At 46.3% G+C, this 25,826-nt stretch overlaps 1 protein-coding gene across 1 annotated transcript in view; it reads right to left on the bottom strand.

Annotated features, from left to right (window-relative positions):
• Ttll8 (tubulin tyrosine ligase like 8) overlaps window positions 1-25,826 on the bottom strand; it is a 36,668-nt gene that overhangs the window by 8,652 nt on the left and 2,190 nt on the right. The window contains exons 2-8 of the mRNA XM_041672380.1: window positions 12,724-12,815; window positions 8,699-8,822; window positions 7,827-7,900; window positions 6,688-6,816; window positions 6,297-6,411; window positions 5,537-5,665; window positions 2,052-2,238 (exon numbers count right to left, since the gene is read on the bottom strand). Of these exons, the coding sequence (XP_041528314.1) occupies window positions 2,052-2,238; window positions 5,537-5,665; window positions 6,297-6,411; window positions 6,688-6,816; window positions 7,827-7,900; window positions 8,699-8,822; window positions 12,724-12,815 (850 nt within the window). The remainder of the gene's footprint in view (window positions 1-2,051; window positions 2,239-5,536; window positions 5,666-6,296; window positions 6,412-6,687; window positions 6,817-7,826; window positions 7,901-8,698; window positions 8,823-12,723; window positions 12,816-25,826) is intronic.

Genomic DNA, 25,826 nt, shown 5'->3' with positions numbered 1-25,826 from the left:
GCAGTGCACTAGTGTTAGATAGATAGACAAACAGTACACGGAACATAGCCAGGAACAGACAAGCCTATCAGGAGGACTCCCAGGTAAGAGACCCACGGGACACAGCATAACACACACACTTGGAGTCCCAGGAAGGGAAAAGAGAAGGAAGCAGAAGCAACAGATGTAGAAGTAATGATGAGAGTCTGAATTTGAGGGGAAAGTGTCAACCCCTGGTTCAAAGACGCCACACAAACTCTAACAAGGATAATTTCAAAGAAAAGCACTCCTACAAACATAATAAGAAAACTACTAAAACCAGAGACAATCTTAAGGCAGCTGGAGAAAAAGATACGACTTCTTTTCAAAAGAGGGAAGACACCGGCAGGAAATTCCTGATCAAAATGGCATGAGTTAGAAGACAGAATAGCATCCAAACATCAGAGTATCTTTGCAAATTGAGAACTCTATTCTGGAGAAAAATCTCTCAAAAAATGAAAAATGTTCATCTTTTGAGATTAAAAAATGGAGAAAGTTTACCACCTCTTGCCTTTACAAGAAAATATATTAAGAGATGTTTTTATGAACAAAAATGGCTGATATACAAAAACATGTAACTGACTGTTCAAAGCAACAGCAAGCATGTCACAGGCTTTTTAAATGAAGATAGAGGATGAGAGTTGGCTCAGGGATTAAGAGCATTTACTGTTCTTGCAGAGAACCCAGAGTTAGCTCCTAGCACCCACATCAGGCTCACAGTCACCTGTAACTTCAGGTCCCGGGACTCTGTGGGCACCTGATGCATCCAAATGCACACTCATTTAGGTACACATGCATACACATAAATAAAAAATAAATAAAACAAAGATAGACAGAAAGGAATGACAAGAGTGTCTGGAATAGGAGGAAGTACATCACGCTACACTGTCATAACTGATTTGGGAAATATATATATATATATGTATATATATATACACACATATATATATATATATATAGAGAGAGAGAGAGAGAGAGAGCGCTAATTGAAGATGAGTAATAAAACATAAAGGAGGGTTTGGGAATAGTGGCTAGACCCTGTCTCAAAACAAAAACGAAACAAAAAACAAAACTATATTGTAACTTTTAGGATTGTCCTAAAAAATCAAGAGTCTTGCTATATATACCCCATGCTGGCCCAAGACTCAGTGCATAGTCCAGTCTGGCCCTGATTTCAAGCCCTTCCTGCCTCAGTCTCCTGAGTGCTGGGATTACAGGCATAAGTCCACAGAAGAGAGCGTGGAAAGCAGAGGAGAGGAGGGGAAGGGAGAGGTGAGGACAGCGGAGAAGAGAAGGAGAATGCTTAGTAACCAAATGGAAGGAGGGGTCAAAGGGTGAAAACACCCATGATAGTATGTGGGGGTTATCATGTTCCCCTGAAACAAGCATTGCCTCCCTGATTTTGTCCTCGTAGGGTATCTGGGCTTCTTTCAACCTCTGTTTTGTTCCTGGTGGTGACCACAGAGGGTGTGAGGCTGAGGAATGTAGGGAAGTAGCATTATTATGAGGGCCTTGGCAGTGAGGAATGACCAGCATCCTGACGGACTGAAGGCCTGGGATGCACCTCAGCCTGCCAACACTCATCAGAGCCTGCCAAGGCCCTGAGCAGTACAAACTTACCGGGGCTATTGTGGGTCCAAGAGGGGGGGGTCAAGCATGATAGGAGCTGGGAAGGTACAGAATGAGACATGGTCCCCAAAAGACACTCATAGGTGGTATCATATTTGTAAACAAATACCAGAAAGTTTTGGTACCCCAATAGCCAATAGGCACCTATGATACCCAAGGCAGGTTCTCCAACATCAGACTATTCCAAGAATTCAGGAGGCATCCCAACCTCAGACACAGGTACTTATCTACTCAGAGGTAGATAAGCACCCCGATACCTACACAGATGCCCAGACATGTGACAAACATCCCGACATCAAGGCACGTGCCCTCAACACCCAGAGAGGTGCTCCAGCACCCAGACATGCATCCCAGTGTGTGCACGGCGACACCTCTGGTGTCAAGGCGGTGGGGTGTCATCTTACTGAACCAATAAGTAGTATTGCTTTGTCAAGTCGTTCCATTCTTCCTCAGTCAAGGCTTCCGTGCTGGTCTCCGTTGCATCAATGTCCTCGTGCTCCAGCTGTCCCAGGTAGGCCTGGCACACCTTGCATGCCGTGTCCACAAGCTGTCCGGAGAGGCCTTGCGACTTGTGGTCATTATTATCTGAATCTGGAATTCAAGCCCATGCACTGAGTGTGAGCTCCACCCAGGGCACGGAGGCTGCCCTCCCGTTCCTACCACCTCTCCCCTGGGGGAGGAGGGTGATTCCTCCCCTTCACCAGTCTTGTCAACCTCACGGTTCAGCATCACTGCTGCCACCAGGAGCTCACGCTCTGAAACTAGACTTGGAGGGCATGACAGGGAGGGGATCGCACTTTTGAATCGTCACAAAAAGCATGACCAGACCTGTGCTGCTGACACCTGTGAGCACTTTGAGCTGCTATGATTACTAATTCCTACTGCCCACAGAATTTCCTGTACCACATACACGGGGGGTGTTGGTGGGCCCTGGCACCTGGACCCTGCCTTACACAGCATCTCACCCCTTTTCAACCCCATGATTCAGGCAGGACCACTGTTGAATCCCAGGAAGTACAGACTGAAAGTGGACTGAAAGTGGACTTCCTGGTAGCTGTAGGTTACCCAGGGAGGTAGCAGGTCTACAGCATAGACGGGGAATGGCTAGGGGCTTCAGGCACAGTGTTGGTAGAGACATGGCACTGAGGAGTGTTGTGATGGGCACAGGAGGCTCACTGAGCATGCTGCAAAGCCAGAGCAGGAAGCTTATGGGGCAGTTTCAGACTACAAGGGGCCTGTGAAACTCAGAGAACATAAACGAACCATTTAAAAGTGAATGTGGGGTGTAAATGTCACTACTCTTCTAAGTAAAAAGTTGAGCTAAACAATGAACAGCTAGTTCTTGATCTTCCAAAGAAGAGAGGTCAAAGACAAAACCAATGTCCCAAAAATTAGAGAGAGAGAGAGAGAGAGAGAGAGAGAGAGAGAGATATTGGGGAATATTATTTTAAGATGTGTGACTTATGTTTATACTGCATTTGTTTAACTCTGTGAAGCTGTGATTCTTTGCCTGTCTAAAAAACAAAAACCTGATGATCCTAATAAAGAGCTGAATGGCCAGTAACAAGGCAGGACAAGGATAGGAGAGACTGGCAGGCAGAGTGGATAACTAGGAGAAATGAGGAAGAGAAGGAGCCAGAGAAGGAGGAGGACATCAGGGGCCAACCATTCAGCTCGCTACACAGAAAGTAAGATTTACACAAGAGAATGGGAAACAACCAGAGGTAGACGGAATAATATAAGTTAAGAAAGCTGACGTTTATAACTAAGAATAAGCCTCTGTATGATTTATTTGGTATATGGATGGCAGACTCCCCCCCACCAAAAAAAAAGCCAAAAGAGTAAAACATCATATAACAGAGAGAGATAAGGAGAATCATGGCTAATTGGAATGCTAACCTTCATGGGATGAATGAGAATAGGAAACCGGGCTGTGGGGATGAAGCCACATGCCATAAAATGTGGAAAAGGAGATGAGGAAACATTGGGGAGAGGGGGAGAGGAAGAAAGAGGGAGAGAGAGAGAGAGACAGAGACAGAGAAAACAGTACCAACTATGGCAGCTGTCAATCAATAATCACCTTCAACACCGATGGCCTACACATACCAATAAAAGATGACCAGAGTAGATTAAAAACTACCTTAGATTAAAAGTAAAGAGACAGGAGAAAATATACCATGCTAACATCAATCAAAAGAAAAGTCAAAAATCTGTGTTATCAGGCAAAGCAGACTACAGAGCAAGGGAAATGATCAGGGGTAAAAGGAGCTTTGTACAGTGAAAGAGTCAATTCTCCAGAAAGACGTAACAATAATTAATCTACATGTACCTAACAACAGACCTTCAGTGCAGCAAATACTGACACAGCTCAAAGGACAATTGAAATATACCCACGATCATAGAAAGAGACATCAATACCTCCGTATCCAGATGGGCCCATGGCTCAGGCCTGCCATCTCAGCTATTCCAGAGGTTGAGGAACACTGACCACACGTTAAGGCTTGGCTAGTTACAGAGTGACTAACCAAGACTCTCAAAATTTAATGAGGACTGGGCTATGAGCTGAGCATTTAAAATTAGTATAAGCCTCAGAGTGGTTATTTGGAAGTGGCTGCTGGGAAAGGAAAACTCTGCTTACATATGGTGCCCAAAATGGGGCTCCAGATGTTGCAAAATTTCTTTACTGTTTAATAACAAACAAAATCTGGGCAAAAATATTAAAGAACAAAAAGGAGCCGGAACCAAATCACAAGCCACCACTAACACCCATAGTCACTTGCCCCTTGCTTGAAAAGGCCCACACTCTCCTCTGTTCTGCCTTTTTTCTCAGTCACAGCCGTCCCCAATGAAAACCCCGCCTCTTAGACCTAAATGCTCCTCTCAATTGGCTAGCAGACCGGTGAAAGAATTCCCATAAACAACTTGTGCATAGAGGTCTATAGCAGTTTGATCCATGATAAAAGTCTGTTAGTGGGCGAATGGATATATAACCCAGCACATATGGACAGTGAACTGCTCAACCCTGATCATAAAGGTTCAAGCATGAAAAACTTCAAAGCCTGCTGCTAAGTGAATGAAACCATTGTCAACAGGTTGCATACTGTAGGTCCCCATTGTAGACATCCTGAAAAAGGAAGAACCACAGAGGCAGGAGAGAGGGCCAGGAGCTGCAGGAATTACCTCAGCCAAGCATATGCAGCCAGGGGCCCTTCGTCACCGGTCTTGACAAAAATAGCCTCCACTACAGCCTGAAGCTTCCTTACTCACAAATCACTTTTTAACACATCCTTTAAATGTTTTAACATGCCAAAGTTTACTTTCCAACAGTTTTAATAAACGTACTGCTGGCATGGGGACATTGACAGTGGGGTGCCTAGGGACCCAGGGTGGATAGGAAACCAATGTACCTTCTGCCAATTTTGCTGTTAGCCTGAATCTGTTCTAAAAAAACAAACTATTGAAGCAGACTACAAAAAACTATTAAGCCAGGTCGCTGCTTGTGCGTCCACCTCACACAGAACTGCCACTACTGGGGTCCTCTTCCAGGGGCCATATGGAGGGTCACAGCAGTGACCATTGGTTAGGAATCACACCCAGGGGACAGGATCTAGTATGATCATGAAATAAGGGTGCCCGGTGCTGATACGTTGTGAAAATAGGATGACTGATGTCTCAGCATACAGTCAAAACGAGAACAGGGTGGCCATGAGAATCAGAGCTGAACCAGAAGCACCGGTGTCTCTTCTCCATGCTCGTGTGACCACCAAAGCAGCAATGCCCAACCTGTCCATCGGCCATAGAGACTCTGCCTCGCCAGCTAAAGACCTGTGCTGTTGACCAGACACCCCACCCCGCTAAGGCACAGAAGCCCGGCCCCATAGGCGTGTACCTTTCTTGGGGCTGGGGTCACCATTCTTGGCCTCCTCCTTCTTACTCTTGGCCTTGATTTTGCTGCAGTAATTCTGGTGGTTGACTACCCACTTGAGGATGCTGGAAGCCACTGTGCGCCGAAAGTCATCTGGAAGGACACCAAGGCCTCGCTCCCACTGCCCACCCAGAGTGGAGAGGCAGCAGAGCACGCCACGTGGGTCTGCCTGCCACCCTCAACAGGTGCTTCCGCACCTTCCCCCAGCTGCTCACCCACCTGTCCAGACCCAGTCCCGACAGCTCTTCCTTCCAGCCACCGCTCTCCCCTTCTCCTCTGTTGTCACTGCCCCACAACCCCTCAGAGACCTGAGGGATATTCCCAGAACCCTCTGAGGAGGAATCTAAGAGGTCTTTCTGGACATCCTGGACCATCTAGAACACAGCCCTCTTCTACTGAGGGGTCTTAATTGAACTCACCCAGCACATAAGCAGGCAGCTTAACTGAGCATCCTGCAGACCCAGGCTGGAGTTGAGCCCAGGCTCTGAGCAGCAGGGTGTCCATACAGAGATTGGAAGTAGGCGGTGAACCTCTGAGCCAGTGTTGCCCGAGGCCTCCTGTGTCTCCTCAGAGCCGAGACCTGAATACTTAAGGTCTTTCAGCTCCAGGTGACTCCTCCCACACTGCCAACACTGCCTATGCCTGGCCTGGCCCTTACGAAGTGGACCAGGACTGGTCCTCGGGAAGTCTGGTATGGTGCCTCAGAATGGCGCTGGTCACTCACCCAAGAATTCCTGCTTCTCGCTCTCGGTGCAAAGGCCATAGCAACGTGGGAAGAAGGTGTTAGGGTTGGCCTGGACGTACCAAGGCAGGCTTCTCATGTTCACACACAGCCCAATCTCCAGAGAGAGCAGTGCATTAGGGACCTCAGTGGGCAGCCTCACACAAAGTGAACTCCACTGGGACCCGTGGCTTTGACTTGACCCATGTTCCCTAAGAAGGGGGTTTCCATGGCATGAGAGTACCCAGAGTGGGGAGAACAGGGGTGCGTGCGGGTGGGCATACGGGACAGGAGGCAGCAGGTGTTTGGGGGAAGAGCTGGAACCTGAACAGTCCCTGTAGTTTTCAGGGGCCCACCCCCTCGGATGAACCCCTGGGCGGAGCCTCCCATCCACCTTGGTGGTGAATGATGCTGTCTTCCCGTAGTGGTTCAGCATCTGGTCACAGGTCAGGCTGTGATAGTCCACAACGTCCCTCTTGATAGTCCAGAGGAGGTATGGTATCTCGTTCTTTACCAACCTGGACTGGCAAGAAGAGCCCTCTATCAACATCCCCTCTATCAACATCCAGCATGCAGGAATCTATTCCATTGAGGTGCTGGGGACCCAGCTGAGAACTGGGCGGGGGGGGGGGGGCAGAAGCTAGACTATACTCTGCTATACTCTGATAATTATGGCTGATGGTTCCATCTTAGCAGAAGTCACATGGCTCCAGAGGGCTCGATGTGTTGGTATGGGGACAACCCCAACCACATGGGGTGTCTGCTGCCCAGAAGCCAGCTGCTTTTCTTGACTTGGGGCTGAAGGAAAACAGGAACTCTTCCCACCCTGGTGTTTAGGTGGGACTCAGAGACACGCTAACTGTTGCCTGGAGATGAATGTGGTACTCTGGAGCCTGGGAGAGTGGTCCAGAGGATGCTTACTGCCAGAACCCCTAGGAGGCAGCTTCTTCCCACTGGATCTGGCACTCACAGCAGAATAAACTAGATGAAGTGCACAGCCAGCTATAAAAATGGAATTAACCCCATAAACATAATGTGCTTATTGAGCGCCTGTGAGCTAACTCTCTGTCCATTTTGTTTGTTTGTTTTAGCACTGATTTATGAGATCTCACACAGAGACATTTTGGACACATCTGTTCTTTTTAAATTACATGTATGCAAAGACGTCCACTCTGCGACTAACCTTCTTGTCCTCTTTATAGAAGATGTAGGAGAGCTTTAGAGGAGCCAGGCTAGGGGTGAATGGGGTACAAGGGCTGCGTTACTGGAGACCCCATCTGTTCACTGGCCAGGCCCCTTCTGCCTCCATCCTGTAATGCATAGACCCTCAGCCCAACCACTCAGCACCTCCTTGTCCACAGTCACACCGGCCTTTGCTCATGTTAGTCGGTGTGAGATGCAGGAGCTGGGAGCAGGATGCGGGAAAGGCAGATGCCTAATGTTCCCATACGGGCGTCTCACTCTACCCTCTGTCTAGTGTGCTCTGTCTTAGAAAGGCCATGGTACACCCTAGTACCAGGCCACAGGGCCTACCATCACATCATGAATATCATCTAATCTCTCCAAGGGTATTTCTTGATTTTCTTTGGTCTCTGCACCTTTATTATCTGCAGGCAAAACATAAGAAAGACATTAAAGCCATTGATAAAGGACTTGTTTCTACTGCATGTACTAGCTTTTTGGGACCCTAGTCTATTTGGATGCAAAGCTTCCTAGGCCTGGATGTAGGGAGGGAGGGCCTTGGACTTCCCACAGGGAAGGGTTCCTTTCCCTCTCTTAAGGAGGGAGAGGGAGGGAGAAGGGGGAGTGGAAGGAAAATGGGAAGAAGGGAGAAAGTGTAAATTTTTGAATGGAAAAATAAAAAAAAATTAAAAAAAGAAAGACATTACTGCCACTGTATTCTGGGACCTCACCAGACTCCCTGCAGCGTTGGGGTCCCACTATTGAGGAATGACCCCTGGGGTGGCAGGTAATCTCTGAGGGCAATGCTGTAGAGGCCACCTATGCCCATCCCTCTAACATCCTGTGCAGCACCCCACATAGGCTGTCATAGGTCAGGATTGAGGGGTGCTGCAGGCTAGATGAGTCTTAGCAGAGGCTGAGGCATGAGTCTTAGGAGGACCAGCCTGAACTATGGGAACTTGAGGAAAGGCCTTGGTGGGGAAAGGAGCTGGAGGATGAACGGCTAGGACCGCGTGAACACGGGGACACCGAAAAGTGACTGGCACTAGGGTAGGAGTGTGGCTGCCTGGGATGTGTGAGTTTGGGACAGAGGTGGAAACATGAAGGGAGCCAGTGAGTGTGTAGAGCCACCACACCAAGGATGGCTGACGTACTGATGACAACATCTACAAACTCCTACATGCGACAAGGTGAGTCTGATACTCTGCCCACGCGCCCTTTACCTTCGCTCTCAACACTCTGAAGAACTTTGGGCAGGAAATGAAACTTCTTCTCCACCCAGCCCTTTTTTCGCAGTGCGGCCCGGATGACAGGGTAGTGCCCATAGATGGAGAAAATCTTCTTTTCCTAAAAACAGCAGGGTTTTAGCTGAAGCGCTCGGCAACGAGGGAAACGAGTCAACCAGAGGAGAGTTTCCAAAGTGGGATGGAACAGACTATACCATGGAAGACAGCATAGCTTACCCAGAGGACACAGGAACGTCTTCAGCAAACAGAGGTGTGTGTGTGTATGTGTGTGTGTGTGTGTGTGTGTGTATGTATACATGTGTGCACACGTGTTGGGGTTCGAAGACGTAGCCCCCACAGTTGCTGCTTGTGTGTATTTATCATTGGGTTAGGATTACAGAGGCAATCCTCTTTACACACTCATTCACACACTCAGACACACAAAAAGGAGCCAACACACAACCAAGAAAGCCGACACTTCCTGAGCAGCTATCATAGTGGCCCCCACTCAGGAGCTCTGGACTCAGAACAAAGATGGAATACATAGCTATGCAATGCCTGCAGGTCTAGAGGATAACCGAGGGACTCCCTGTGTGGCTTTCTTCTATACAAGAGGGTCCTGGCTAGTTTTATATCAACTGGACACAAGCTAGAGTTATCTGGGAAGAGGAAGCTCGGTTGAGAAAAAGCCCCCACCAGACTGGCCTGTGGGCAAGCCATGGGCGTTTTCTTGGTTAACAATAGATGTTGGAGGGTCCAGCCCACTGTAGATGGTAGGTGGAGCTAGAAAACATCATTTCGAGCAAGGTAACCCAGACACAGAAAGACAATTATCACATGTACTCACTCAGAGGTGGTTTTTAAAGATAAAGCAAAGAAAACCAGTGCACAAATCACAATCCCAGAGAACCTAGACAACAATGAGGACCCTAAGAAAGACATACATAGATCTAATATACATGGGAAGTAAAAAAAGACAAGATCTCTGGAGCAAATTGGGAGCATGGGAACCTTGGGAGAGGTTTGAAGGGGGGGAGAGGCAGGGAGAAGAGCAGAAAAAAATGTAGAACTCAATAAAAATCAATAAAAAATCAAAAAAGGAAGAAAGAGAGAGAAAGGAAGGAAGGAAGGAAGGAAGGAAGGAAGGAAGGAAGGAAGCAGGCTGAACAAACCATAGGAGCAAGCCAATGAGGAGTGTGCCTCTGCTTCAGTGTCTGCCTGCAGGTTCCATCTTTGGCTTCCTACCCTGAATTCCCTAAACGATGGTCAACAAACCTGTAATATGAAATGGACCTTTTCCTCTCTAAGTTGTTTTTAGTCACGGTGTCTTATCACAACAGAAGAAACACTAAGGCCAGAGAGCATGCCTCGTATTTCTACAAGAGCTGTGGGTGCCTGAGGTTGGAATGGCAGAAAGGAAGAAGCTAATGGTCAATGGAGGAAGGGGCAGGGCCAGCCTAGAAGCTGCTGGAATCCTGAGTCATCACTTGGAGAGGGTTAGCTACTTGTGGATGAGCAGGTGGCTGGCAGCTAGAGGGAGGAGTAAGCTGTACTACCTCAGTTTTCCCAGCTGAGGGCAAGGTCAGGGAAGGAACTGCCATTGACAGGACTTGATGGTGACTTGTCCCCCAAAGGCTCAGGTGCTTGAGGCAAGGTCCCCAGCATGGGGGTAGAGTGGGGACGCGCCTCACACAGTGAGCGGTTATGAAAGTGAGCCAAATCCCCATCTCCCTCTGGTCTCCTCCATGCGTGTTCTCCCTCCCACACGCATGCTTCTGACGATGCCATCTGCCACTTCTGCGACACAGCCAAACAGGTGGGGCTGCTCAAGCTCTGGCTTCAGCCTTTAAAACTGGGTGGCAAATACATCTCTTTTCTTAATAAAAGACACAGCTGCGGGTATTTTATGTAGCTGCGGGAAAGAAGCTGGTATTCATATGGGCACCTAAGTGAAGGCAGTGACAGGGCCTGTACTGTCACTAGCTGGGTCAGGGATGAGCAGAGCCAGCTGGAGTCAGGCAGGAGGACCGGCTCAGAGCCACTGGAGTCCTGCAGCAGGGTGACAGGACATCAAACCACAGTCCCTGGCATCATCCCACAAATGTGACTGGGTTTTGCAAATGTCACTGAGGTCCTAACCTCATCAGGAAGTCCCTAATGGAGACTTGAAGCTCAGAATGTCCCCCACTGAGAGCTGTAAAAAATACCACAGGGGAGGGATTTGGCTGACTATCAAAGAGCTGAAAGCAGATAGACACTCGGGAAGTGACCTTAGGCAGTCTGAGATCTTGAGGTCAGCACACCAAGGTATCACCAAAGCCCAGACTCTGTCTCAGAGACAGAGAGACAAGCTGAGCCCAGAGTCCATCCCAAACGGAGGTAATCTGAATTCGGACCTTATCACAGAGACCCAAGATAGAAACACAAGCTGGACTCAGATTCCATCACAGAGACATCAATGGAGACAAGCTGAGCCTAGATCCTGCCACACTGAAGTGTGTGCGTATGTGTGTGTGTGTGTGTGTGTGTGTGTGCATGTACATATATGTGTTCTGCACCCTATATGGGTTAAAAGTAATTTCATTTATTTACTCTTCCCCAACATAGTATTTTATTGATTATTTGGAACTTTCACATAATGCACCCCATCATACTCACTGCCCAGTCCTCCCAGGTCCATCACCACCTTTGTGACCTCTCCACCTCCCAAAAAGTCCAATTTGTGTTGCCCATATAGTCACTGGAGCATGGTCAAACTCCCAGTGCAGTCCCTTAAAGAAAACTGAGTCCTTCCCCTCCATCTCCGCCAGAAGCCACCGGATGTTTAAGAGTTCTCTTCGATGGCTTCCTGTCTAGGCCGTTATTATTTTAGGGTGCTGGGGTGGGAATGGGGTTGTCACAGAAGCCTTCTATGTCTCTCTTTCTCAGCCATGAATCTGCAGTCACCCAGAGCACTGCAAAAGAAGCTTCCTTGCCCTTTACAGTCAACAGGAGCATGGATCATGGACTTCCACATGGTTTCTGGTGACAGCTTGAACCACGGACATCTACATGGCTTCTGGCATGTTCCATGGACCTCAGCACGGTCTATGGTGGCAGCACAAACCATAAACAGCAACACAGTTCTCTGCTACAGCATGGGCCACAGACACCAATATAGTTCCTGGTGGCATCCCTGTCACAGACATCAACATGGATTCAGGCAGTAGCATGAACTGTGGACATCCACATAGCCTCTGTCAGCGATACACACCATGGACCTTGACATGATCTCTGGTGGCAGCACAGACAATGGACACTGATACAGTCCTGGCCACAGCATGGGCCACAGACACCTTCATGGCCCTCAGTGGCAGGGTAGGCCATGAATATCAACATGGCCTCCCCTGGCAACATGGCTACAGACACCAGCATGGCCCCTGGTGGCATCACGGCTCATGGACATCTACATAGTTTCAGGTGGCAGCACATGCGACAGACATCCACGTTGCCTTTAGTGGTAACATGAACCATAAACACCAACATGGCTTCAGGCAGCAGCACAGACCACAGACACCATCATGGTCTTTGGCGGCAATACTGACCACAGACATCAACATGGCCTCCAGTGGCAACATGGCCCTGACACGGTTTCTGGTGGCAGTTTGTAGTGCTATTTTCTATAGATATGTTTGTGTTGCTAGGCAACACACCTAACTTTGTCCTACCGGAAGATCTGACCCTACCCAAGAGCATGCTCAGGAGATACCTGGAACTAAGTCCTGACACTCACAGGAGATATGTGGGCCAGAGGGCCCCACTAAACTGCCATGCATTGCTGTATAAGTTCACAGGGAACAAGGAGGAGCTGGCTGCCAACAGGGGCTAATCAAGAAACTCAGACAAAGTCAAAAGTAATCCTGGCACCATCTCCATACAGGAGGAAGTCATCCAGTCAGGTCAATGCCCAAAATGAAATTTCAAACTAATTTCCCATTTTTTATAAACAGTATCCCCACCCACGAGTATGGAAACACATTTACCTTGATGGCCTTTTCTGTTAATTGTCTTGCTATTTTGTATCTGTCTAATTTGGGGGAAGAAGACAAATCTTGGGGAACTTCTTGTTTTAATTCTGCAAGAGACAAACAGACATCAAGGCAAAGAACAGTCATCCAGCCTGACAGTGGACACACGGGGAGGCCTCATTACCACCTGCCTCTCCCCACTCTGCTCCCCAGTCCCCTGCGGTTCTCAATCGTCTATGCCCTTGCAACCTTGCGTGAGTCTTTGACCCACCTCCGCCCCAAGTGCTCTCCTCCTCCCTGCCTGTCCCAGGCCACTCTGGCATTGGGTAGTCTTTTTCATGGTGTTGTTGTCATTTGTTGCTCACATTTTTTAGACAGAGTCCCTTTCTATAGCCTTGGTTGTCCTGGAAGTCACTATGTAGACCAGGTTGGCCTAAAAATCACAACGATGCACCTGTCTCTGCCCCCCAAGTGCTGGGACTAAACATGTCCACTACCATGCATTGGGTAGTCTTGATCCTCTCTAGATCTAGATCACACATGTCTAATGTGTGGCAAGAGAGGATACAGCCTCCCACTATCTCCCCCTGAGTCCATGGCTTTTATTCAGTGGCTATCCTCCTCCACGGAGCAAAGGCCCCCAACGTCTCCCTTTCCTCTGGATGTCCTCCCTAACATCAACATCTCCCTTGGCAACCTTTTGATGCCAATCATTCCCAAGGGCACATGCCACATAGCACAATGTCCTGGGCCAATTTTTGGTCCCCCAGTATCGGCTGGGTTCCCATAGGGTATGCCTGCAGTGTCAATGAATCTTCCCTCCAGGAAGCAAGGCTATTGGTTGACAACATTCCCCTCCCCACACCCCTTGTTGCTTCCCCTTCTCTCTCCATGCCCTAAACGTGAACTCGTGTGTGTGTGTGTGTGTGTGTGTGTGTGTGTGTGTGTGTGTGTGATTTTTCAAAACAGGATTTCTCTGCATAACATCTGTGGCTGTCCTAGAACTTGCTTTGTAGACCAGGCTGACCCCAAACTCAGAGAGATCCACCTTCTTCTAACTCTACCTCCCAAGTGCTGGGGTTAAAGGTGGGCACCACCACACCTGGCTAAATATAGTCTTCACAGTACATTTCTACGGCTTCCCTGAAATGTACAGATTCCTCCCAGACTACCCTGATCGCCAAAGAGCTTCAGGGAACATCAGTCCAATGCTGCCTACCTGTTCTTCCTGCGGCTCTCTTCACCCTAAATCCACAGGTACCAGATACATGACTTAAACTAGCGCACAGAGCAACTTGGGGGTGGTGGTGGTGGTGGTGAAGGACTGTACGCCCACGTAGGAAGGGCAAACCCTAACTGCCACAAGATGCTCAGGGTTTATTCTGAAGCGTGTGAAAGCCACACAAAGTTCCTAGCAGAACACACAGGAGGAAAACATTGCAACCTCACCTATGCACAGAAAATAGAAGTTGGAATTGGTAAGTCTGGAGCTGTTGAAACGTGAGTGTTCTAGAGCTGGGGCTACAGTTCAGTTGGTACTATGCCTCCCTTGCAAGCGGGAGAGCATGAGCCCTGTCGCCAGCACTGACATATAATGTCCATGCATTTGTAATTCCACTGGGAATTACAAGAGGATCCCTGCAGTTTGCTGGCCAGCTAGTCTAGCCCATCAGTGAGCCCCAAGTCCCAGGGAGAGACTTTGCTTCATAACAAGGTGGCTAGCTCCTCAGGAATGATACCCAAGGTTGAACTCTGGCCTTCGCCATGTGTATGTGCACACAAATGTGTACACAAGAGTACATGGCATGCACAAACATGAAAATGTTCTGCTTTATTAAGAAAATGATGCCGGGTGGTGGTGGTGGTGCACACCTTTAATCCCAGCACTTGGGAAGCTGAGACAGGCGGATCTCAGTGAGTTTGAGGTTAGCCTGGTCTACAAACCAAGTTCCAGGACTGTTACACAGAGAAACCCTGTCTCAAAAAACCAAAAATAAAAAAAAAAAAGAAAGAAAATGAAAAGGCAAACCGTAGACTGGGAGCAATATTTACAAATATGCTACTTGGACACAAAAAGGTGTAGAGTGATGGGCTCCATTCAGACAAGCCCTGACCAGAGCTCCCAAAGTCCTCTATGAATGTGGAGACCATAATAGGGGATAGGACGGGGTACAAGAGCAAGTCCGTAAAGATGTTCAATAATGCCTCTAAATGCAAGGAGCAGAGGTTATCAAACAAGAAGAAACCCCTAAGTCTGTAGTCAGAGTTAGCGCATGGCTTTCATTAGTGGATGGAATGAACAGAGGTCACGGGAACAGGCATGACTGGCAGCACCTCACAGTTCGCTCGATGCTGAAACAGTCGTTATTGTTCTAGGATAGTCGTTAAAGTTCATCTTAAACTCTAGGCTGATTTTAAAGGGCTTGAAAGTCATAAAAATTCTCCTGACCACAGAGCAATGAAGTCAGAAATAAGTGTAAAAAATAACAGAAAACTACTGAATATGTGTAGATTAGCAAATGTACTTCTAAATAATCTGTGGGTCAGGAAAAACAATCCAAGATGCAGAGGTCTTTTAGCTGTTTAACCAAAGACAACTGAAACACCAGATTTCAAAACTGGTGTGATATAGTTAGTTAGAGCTGTGTCCATAGAGAAATTCCCAGGGCTGGAGAGATGGCTCAGTGGTTAAGAGCACATACCGCTCTTCAAGAGGACCTTCAGATGGCTCCTGGCCGCCTGATGCATCAAGGAAGGTTCCTCTCACCTTTCATCCTACACAACTCTTGCCGAGAGGAGAAGCATACCCACAACCTGCCCTGTCTGTGGTGCCTGAATCCTGCCTAGTTACGACTGGAAAATGAGATCACAGGCTTATTGGCCATAGGTGAAACAGAAGATCAAACAGAAGAGTTGAGCAAATTCTGGCTACATGTGAAGGTGCTATTACCACCAGGGGGGCCTCCTGTGTTGGACTTGAAACCGTGATCAGGATGTAAAATACATGAAAAAATGTAATTAATAAAAAAATAAAAATAAAATAAAATCAAAAAAGTCAATATTGTCATGGGCCACACGAACAAAATGAAGAAAAGTCACACCATAGATAAAGAGATTGAGAAAAGTCACACCATAGATAAAGAGATATTGATAAATAAAACAGAGAAGTCTCTAAGGAAAACTAGCTTTCATTCCGGTTTAATAGATACAGGAACCATTAATGAAATCCCAATAGCTAGTTCTCCTAGGTATAGAAACACTGTTTATAGGAGCCAGAGAGGTTCCCCGAGGGGTTAAGAATGCTTGCTGCTCTTATTAGTGTTCAATTTCAGCGTACATTATCCCATGGCTCACAACCACCTATAACTCCAGTTCCAATGCCCTTTTCTAGCCTCTGCCAACAGCACTTGTAGACACATACACACATTCACGTAATTCGAAAGTTTAAAGAAAAAAAATCACTACTAAAAATGAATTTCCATTCAGGCTTAAATCTCTTGGCTTGGCTCTGTGGGAAACACAGAACCTGGCTCCAATCCTGGTGTTTTGGTTTCTTTCTTGGTTGCTTTTCCTGTTGCTATGATAAAATACCCCAACAAAAACAACTTAAGGGGCAGAGGGAGGATTTATTTTAGTTCATACTTCCAGGGTGGAAACCATCGTGGTGAGCCTAGCACACTGCATGTGATGTCAAGCTGAGAGTGACAGATGCCATAGTTGTTTAGCTTTCTCTTTTTTATACAGTTCAGGGAACCCAGGGAAGGAAGTCACCCATGGATAGGATGTGTCTTCCCATTTCAGTAAACGTGATCAAGACACTCCCCTCACAGGCATGCCCAGAGGCTACCCCAATCTACATAATTCTTCACAGTTGTGCCTCACTGAAGACTTGCCTCCTAGGTGACGCCAGGTCATGCCAATCTAACAACCAAAACTAATCATTAGTTTTCAGTTGTTATAATACTCCAAGTCAGGAAGGACAAGGTCACTCACTGGAGGAATGGGGTCAGGAGAGACTGACTACCAGCGATTTCAGGTATCCTGGGGGCGTTTAGAGACCAGCACATGGTCGGAGATGACCCAGTTGGCAAAGTGCCTGCCACCCAGCATGAGGACTGGGGTTTGGATCTCCAATAACCATGTAAAAAAACTGGGTGCAGTCATAAATTTCTGTAATCCTGACTGTAAAAGATGGAGACAGGCAGGTCTGGAACCTGCTTGGTAGCTAATTGGCAGTCTAGCCAATCAGTGATGAGTCCTGGCCACAACGATAAAAAGAATGACAAGGGCTCCTGCTCATCCACCTTTCTCCCAATCTCAAGGATGGGGTGCTGAGTGATAGTAGAAGGCATACAATAGCAACCTCTGGCCTTAATGTGCATACACACACACACACACACACTCTCATACACATGTACACGCACGCTCATACACTCTCACACACACACTCACTCATACACATACACACACGCGCATACACACCCATATACACATTCCCACATGCACACACACACTCATACACACTCTCACACACTCACGTTCACACATATTCACACTCATACACACTCATACATACACACATATGCACATGCAAATGTTCCAAAAGAATCTATCTATGTGCACATTAATAAAACTAATAAGCGATTTCTTAAAAAAAAAAAAAAGACTACCAGGCTACAGCCAAAAGACCCAGAGGCAGGGTGGAGACAATAAATAATCCCCTGGGGCATCGCAATATGTGACACACACACAGACTGAGTACAAGTTCAGCCAGCCAGCCAGGTTCAATAGGTAAAATCACTTGCTACAAATACCTGGAAACTGGAATTTCAACTCTGGAACCCATGTAAAGGTGTGAGCCTATTAGTTTTTGTCAACTTGACACTAACTAGAGTCCTCTGGGAAGAGGGAACCTCACCTCTATCAGACTGGCCTGTAGTCAAGTCTGTGTCTGTGGGAGTGTTTTCTTTTAAGAGCATATTAAAAAATTATGTATATGGATGTTCTGCCTGCACATATGTCTATATACCATGGAGTGTGTGTGTGTGTGTGTGTGTGTGTGTGTGTGTGTGTGTGTGCAGTGCCAAAAGAGGCCAGTTAAGATGTCTTTCGATTCTCTCTGAAACTGGAGTTTAAAAGGGTTGTTAGCTGCCAGGTAGGTGCTGGACATAGAACCTGGGTCCTCTGGAAGAGAAAGTAATCACTCTTAACTGCTGAACCATCTCTCCATGTGGAGCATTTTCTAGGTTGATGAATGACGTGGCAGGGCTCAGCCCATTCTGGGTGATACCAAGCCTCGTTCGGTGGTCCTGGGCTGTCCATGAAAGCAAGCTGAGGAAGCCAAGGAAAGCAAGTGAGTAAACAGAATTCCTGCATGGTCTCTGCTCAGTTCCTGCCTCTAGGCTGCCAGCTGGGGAGCTCCTGCCCTGGCTTTCCTGGATCGACTGTGCCCTCTGCGATTACGCTTCAAGTTCCTTTGGGTCAAGTATTTTATCATAGCGATAACGAACGAGAGAAATTGGTGCCAGGGGTGTGGGGGATTGCTGCTGGGGTGTGGGGGATTGCTGCTGGACCTGACTGTGTTGTTTCGGGGGGATGGAGGATTGTGGAAACATTTGAAACTTAAGAGTTGGGAGTGCTCAGGGTTGGGTTGTTGAGCTGTAGGAACTAGAACCAAACGCTGAGAGCAGTACAGACAGTGGAAGCCTGACTTGTGAGGTTTCAGAGGAAAGCAAAAGTCTACCAGAGATGCTCATGTGACCTTTTGTTTTTTGTATACTGGCTTTTTTTAATTATTATTATTTTTAAGCCATTATTGTAACCTGGCTAGCCTTAACCTCACAGAGATCCACTTGCCTCTGCTTTCTAAGTGCAGAGATTAAAGCATGTGCTACCACGCTGAGCTCATGTGGTACTTTAAGTTAAGAATCTGGTTTCTGGCCATCTGGAGCTGAGCATTCGGCTGTGACTAACATGCATCACTTAGGTGAAAACTTTGCTTTACTGGGAAATCGAGGAGGGTTGGCTGGGATTCAAAACTGAGCTGTGGCTAACAAGAGACCAGTGCTGTTGAGGCAAAATCTGGGAAGCCTTTCCTCAGAATCACTACAAGGGCCAAGGTTGCAACCCAAGCTAGCAGCTGAAGCTGGTAAGGTGTCAGAGTTTCCCACTTGGTGCTAAGTGCTGAAGGCATGAAGCGTAATGGAGAACAGCTGAAACTAGGCACTGTGTGGCAGGGTCAAAGCCACTCTGAAGAGGTGGAGAGGAGAGGAGAGGCCTTTGGTGAGGTGGAGCCTTAGTTTCAGTGGCGAGCCTAGCATATTGGAGATACTAACACTGTGGGGTGACCCCTAAGGACAGCAACAGAAAAACAAGTGAGGATACGGTGAAAATCACTACTAAAGACAAAAGAGAGATATTTCATAACCCTAAAAATAGACATAGTAGGGCTGGAGAGATGGCTCAGTGGCTAGGAGCACTCACAGTGGGACTGGAGAGATGGCTCAGTGGCTAGGAGCACTCACAGTGGGGCTGGAGAGACGGCTCTGTGGCTAGGAGCACTACAGTGGGGCTGGAGAGACAGCTCTGCGGCTAGGAGCACTCACAGTGGGGCTGGAGAGACGGCTCAGTGGCTAGGAGCACTCACAGTGGGGCTGGAGAGACGGCTCAGTGGCTAGGAGCACTCACAGTGGGGCTGGAGAGACGGCTCAGTGGCTAGGAGCACTCACAGTGGGGCTGGAGAGACGGCTCTGTGGCTAGGAGCACTCACAGTGGGGCTGGAGAGACGGCTCAGTGGCTAGGAGCACTCACAGTGGGGCTGGAGAGACGGCTCAGTGGCTAGGAGCACTCACAGTGGGGCTGGAGAGACGACCCGGTGGCTAGGAGCACTCACAGTGGGGCTGGAGAGACGACCCGGTGGTTAGGAGCACTCACAGTGGGGCTGGAGAGATGGTTCAGTGGCTAGGAGCACTCACTGCTCTTCCAGAGGACCTGTGTCCAGTTCATTGCCAGCACCTATAAGGCTGCTCACAACAATTCATAACCATAGTTCCTGGGGATCCGATACCCTCTGGCCTCAGTGGGCACTGTACACACATGGTGGACATAATACACACACAGGCAAAACACTCATACACAAAAAAATTAAAAAATAGGAATAAACAAATGCTACTCTTGGCATTAATCGGAAAAGTCTCTCTTGTTGGTTAATAATGTGGACTCGTGGCTGCTCAGAGGGCTGATAAGTGACAGTTGACTGCTCAGCTGTAAACAACATTTATGCCATCCCAAGGCTCAAGGAACACTGTGGAAGGGACTTCAAAATGTCACCATCTGGGCAGGCAAGACACAACAATCTCAAACACACTTCAGCTTGGGTTACCAGAATTGGGCCTGTGAACAACCAGGGGCAGGTGCCAGTGGTCCTGCACCCCACAGATCAACGACTGGCTATGGGCAGGTTCTGGGGGATGGGGAGTTATTTCCCCTAGTTGTTTACCAACTGGTGATCCCACCAGACTCCAGTCAGTGGCTCCAAGTTGGTGATGACTTAAGTGACCCTGGCTGAACTTAGTGGATCACAGACTGAATCAAGATAGATGAATCTGGGAAAGGGGCTTGTAGGGGGCAGGAAGCTGATAGGCACTGGACGGAGATGAAGGAGTATTCAGAAAGCATTCTATACATATATCAGATTATCAATAAACTTAATAAAATAATTTGCCAGGAAAAGATAACAGTTCTAAATGCATATGCACATAATAACAGCTTCAAGATAGAGACACAAGTTGGTAGGAGCAAAGATACAGGCATCCTGGAGCATTTTTAGTATGCTTCTTTTGGAAAATGGAAGATTAAACAAAGAAGCAGTATAATTCGGCAGTTTGGACATGATGACTGCATAGACCTAAACGACATACTTAGACACCTCAACTGCACATAGAGGTCATGGGCTCAGCCCCCAACACATTTAAGGACATACTTAGACACCTCAACTGCACACAGAGGTCATGAGCTCAGCCCCCAACACATTTAAAGGACATACTTAGACACCTCAACTGCACACAGAGGTCATGGGCTCAGCCTCCAACACATTTAAAAGACATACTTAGACATCTCAACTGCACACAGAGGTCATAGGCTCAGCCTCCAACACATTTAAAAGAATATACAACCATGTAGCTTGTGATGGCTACTATGATTGTCACCTGACTGGGTTGAGAGATGCCTACATTTCTGAAGCACACTTCTGGGTATCTGTGGTGGCAGTATCTCTAGGGCTATATCTTGCCTGGCTCCCTTTCTGTGACTTCCTTTCTCTGCCTCCTCCTGACGCTCTCAACCATGATAGACTGAATCTTCTTAAACCTAAATGGAGAGAAACTCAAAGCAATTCCACTAAAATTAGGAACAAGATAAGACTGTCCACTCTCCATATCTATTCAATATAGAGCTTGAAGTTCTAGCTAGAGCAATAAGACAACAAAAGGAGATCAAGGGGATACAAATTGCAAAGTAAGAGGTCAAAGTAACATTATTTGGAGATATGATACTATACATAAGCAACACCAAAAAGTCTACCAGGAAACTCCGACAGCTGATAAACACCTTTAGTGAAGTAGCCCAATACAAGATTAACTAAAAAAAATAATCACTAGCCCTCTTATATACAAACAATAAATGAACTGAGAAAGAAATCAGGGAAACAACACCTTTCACAAAGCCACAAATAATATAAAATATCGTGGTATAACTCTAGTCAAGCAAGTGAAAGACCTATATGTCAAGAACTTCAAGTCTTTGAATAAAGAAACCAGAGAATATATAAGAAGATGAAAATATCTCCCATGCTCATGGATCAGTAGGATTAACATAGTAAAATTAACCATCTTACCAAAAGCGACCTACAGATTCAATGCAACCCTCATCAGAAACTCCAACACAATTCTTTACAGACCTTGAAAAAAACAATACTCAACTTCATATAGAAAAACAAAAGACCCAAAATACCTGAAACAGTCCTGTACAACAAAAGAACTTCCAGAGGTGTCTCCATCCCCAATTTTAAGCTCTACTACAGAGTTATAGTAATAAAAACTGCATTGTTTTAGCATAAAAACAAACAGATGGACTAATGGAATAGAATCAAATCAAAGACCCAGATGTAAATTCATATACTATGGACACCACCTGATTTTTGACAAAGCCAAAATTGTACAATGGGGGAAAAAGCATCTTCAACAAATGGTGTTGGTCTAACTGGATGTTGGCATGTGGAAGAATGCCGAAAGATCCACATCTATCACCCTGCACAAAACTCAAGTCCAAGTGGATCAAAGACCTCAACATAAAACCAGATACACTGAACCTAGCAGAAGAGAAAGTAGGGAATAGCCTTGAACGCATTGGCGCTGGAGACACTTCCTGAAGTGAACACCAATTGTGCAGGCACCGAGTTCGACAATTAATAAATGGGACCTCAAACTGAAAAGCTTCTGTAAGGCAGAAGACACCATCAATAGGACAAATCAGCAGTCTACAGAATGGGAAAAGATCTTCATCAACCCCACATCTGACAGAGAACTAATTTCCAAAATACATAAAGAACTCAAGAAACTAGACATTAACAAACCAAATAATTCAATTAAAAATGGGGTACAGATATAAGCAGAAAATTCTCAACAGAAAAATCTCAAATGGCCAAGAAACACTTAAGTAATATTCAACAACCTTAGCTGTCAGGGAAATGCAAATCAAAATGACTCTGAGATTCCATCTTACACCTGTCAGAATGGCTAAGATCAAAGATACTGATGACAGCTTATATTGGAGAGGATGTGGAGCAAGGGGAACACTCCTCCATTGCTGGTGGGAGTGCAACTTTGGAAATCAATATGGCAGTTTCTTGGAAAATTGGTAATCGATCTTCCTCAAGACCCAGCTATACTTCTCTTGGGCATATACCCAAAGGATACTCCACCACAAGGACACTTGCTCAACTATGTTCATAGCAGCTTTATTCATAATAGCCAGAACCTGGAAACAACCTAGATGCCACTCAACCAAAGGATGGATAAAGAAATTGTGTTACATTTACACAATGGAATATTACTCAACTATTAAAAACAATGACATCATGAAATTTTCAGGCATATGGATGGAAATAGGAAAGATCATCTTGAATGAGGTAACCCAGACCCAAAAAGACAAACATGGTATGTATTCACTTATAAGAGTATATTAGATGTAAAGGATAACCATGCTACATACAATCCACAGACCCAGAGAAGCTAAGAAACAAGGAGGACTCAAGGGAAGATGCATGACTCTCCCTGGGAAGGGAAAATGGACATCACAGGTAGAGGAGGGGGTGGGAGAGATGGGAACAGGAGGGATCTGGTAGAAGGAGGTTGGATGGGGAGAGTACTGGGAGAGACGACTAGAATTGTGGGGTATCTTGGGGGATAAACTAGAATCCTAGTGCAATGGAAATTCCCAAGAATCGATGAAGGTGATTCTAGCTAAGATTCCTAGCAACAGGAGATACTGCGCCTGAACTGACCATATCCTGTAACCAGGCAAGGATTGAGACACCAAACCAGACACATAACCCTCAACCTACAATTTGTCCTGCCTATGATATATACTGCGGTATAGGTGGAGCAGAAATCGTGGGCATAACCAGCCAATGACTGGGGTAGCTTAAGATCCATGCCACAAATGGGAACCCACCTGACACTTGCCTGGAAGGCCAGAACCCAGAGGCCTAGGTTAGAACCAAATACGACTAAAAAAAAAATCAATGAAATGATTTCTAATGATATTCTGCTGTACTTATAGATTGATGCTGAGCCCAATTGTCATCAGAGAGGCTTCATCCAGCAATTGATGGAAACAGATGCAGAGACTCACAGCTAAATTTTAGGTGGACCTCGGGGAATCCTGCAGAAGAGGGGGAGGAAGAATTGTAGGAGCCAGAGGGGTCAAGGACACCACAAGAAAACCCACAGAATCAACTAACCTGGGGTCACAGGGGCTCACAAAAACTAAATCAACAACCGGGGAGCCTGCTCAGGACTGACCTCGGCCCTCTGCACACATTTTATAGTTGTGTAGCTTGGTCTTCTTGTGGGAGCCCTGATAGTGGGAGCAGGGGCTGTCTTTGACTCCTTTGCTGGGCTTTGGGATCCTTATCCTCATACTGGACTGCCTTGTCCAGCCTTCAACTTGATATGCCATGTTTGGTTGATATCCATGAGACGCCTGCCCTCCTCTGAACAGAAATGGAGGAGGTGTGGATGGGGGAGGGTAGAGGAGAGGTGGGGAAAGATTGGGATGACAGGAAGAAGGGGAAGCAGCTGTTGGGTTGTAAAAAATAAATTTTTTAAAAAAAGGAAGGAAAAGAAAACTTGAAACTTTTGTCTAGACGGGTTAAGAAGAAATATCTAAAACACAAATTAGCAAGAAAAAGGAGCTATTGCCACTGACTGTGGATATTAAGGTATTAACAAAATTTTATTAGCATCTGCATATCAACACTTCAACAGCCCATATGAAATGAACATTTTCTTTGAAGTACACATAAAAACCAACATAAATAGAAAATCCAGATCAGCTCGCTTCTGTTCAAGATATTAATTCCACAATTAAAACATTGCCCCAAATGACAGCTTGAGCTGTGGATGACATCGCAAGTCAGTCTTTCCAAATATTTAAAGGAAAAACTTTATATAAACCACGAGGCTATACCTTCACCACGAAAACCAAACAAGGGCATTCCGTGGAAGAAACAGTGCACACTCATAACGACAGACACAAGTCCTAATATGTTCATCAATTAAATCCGAAAGGGAGAAGAAAGAACTCTAAACACAGATGGAGCTTATTCCAGGAATAGAAAGTTGGTTTAGTGTTTGAAAAGCTATTAGCACAACCCACCACCTTAATATGTAAAATTGTACCAGGCTTTTTTCTTTTAGCCACCAACCATCCCAAATCAGGACATGGAGGCTTCTTATGAGTTTTAAATGCTCGGCCTTAGCTTAGCTCTTTTCTGGCTAGCTCTTGTAACTTAACCTGCTTCTCTTTTTCTACCCTTTGCCCTAGAGCAAACTTCTGCATATTTTCCTTCCACTGCTTCTCTATGTCTGGCTGGCTTCTTGCCCCAGGATTATCTCTTGTTCTCCTCCTCTCGCACTTCATATTTTCTTACAAGCCTAGATTTCTCTTCCTATTTATTCTCTTTGCCCGCCAGACCCACCTGTCCTTTCTCCTCCTAGCTCTTGGCTATTCTGCTCTTTTTCAGACAAATCAGGTGCCTTAGACAGGCAAGGGGAAACAGATGCAACGCATCATTACGTAATTAAATGCTCATCCTTACATCATTAAACAAATACAGCATAAACAAAAGTAACATACCTTTACACAGATATTCTGTAGCATAAACAAATATAACACAACGTTTCACAGTTAATATTCTACAACATAAAATTAACTAATAAAATGAACAGTGTGACCTCAAAAGATGCAGAAGAAAACATACCAAAATAGTTGGTAATGGTTTGCTTTAAAAGGAGAGGGTGGAGAGACGGCTCAGTGGTTAAGAGTGTTGGCTGCTCAGCCATGAGGACCAGAGTTCATGTTACAAGGTCACAAATGCCTGTAACCCAAGCTCTGAGGGATCAGATGCCTTCTTCTGGCTTCTGTACACACACACATGCATGCACATGCACGTATGCACACATGCACACTTTTTAAGGCCGCAATGAAAGGAAACTTCCTCTGATGCTCATAGAACATCATACTCTCCCCCTTGAGATTGGGGAGGGAAATGAAAATATCTAATATACCATTTCTAGTGTTTTACTGGATGTGTTAGCCAATTTAATAACACAAGAAACAAATAAAAAGCCTAAGGACTGAAAGAGTTTATAGAGTGTTCACATGGAAAATCCAAATCTTGCTAGAGATAGAAAATATATTTAGAAAATAGCAAGTCAGTACATGAAAATCAATTGTAGTTCTACACAGAAGAAATCATTATTAGACAATGAAACTCCAGGGCTGGGGATATGGCTCTGTGGGTACAGTGCTTAGTGTGCAGGCATGAAGACCCAAGT

Source organism: Microtus oregoni, unplaced genomic scaffold (genome assembly GCF_018167655.1).
Source record: "Microtus oregoni isolate MIOR12 unplaced genomic scaffold, Mior012 000022F_ref0000154, whole genome shotgun sequence".
In the NCBI taxonomy this organism is placed as follows: Eukaryota; Metazoa; Chordata; class Mammalia; order Rodentia; family Cricetidae; genus Microtus; species Microtus oregoni.
Note: the sequence above shows the minus strand (reverse complement) of the source record. Positions and strands in the feature narration are given on the sequence as shown.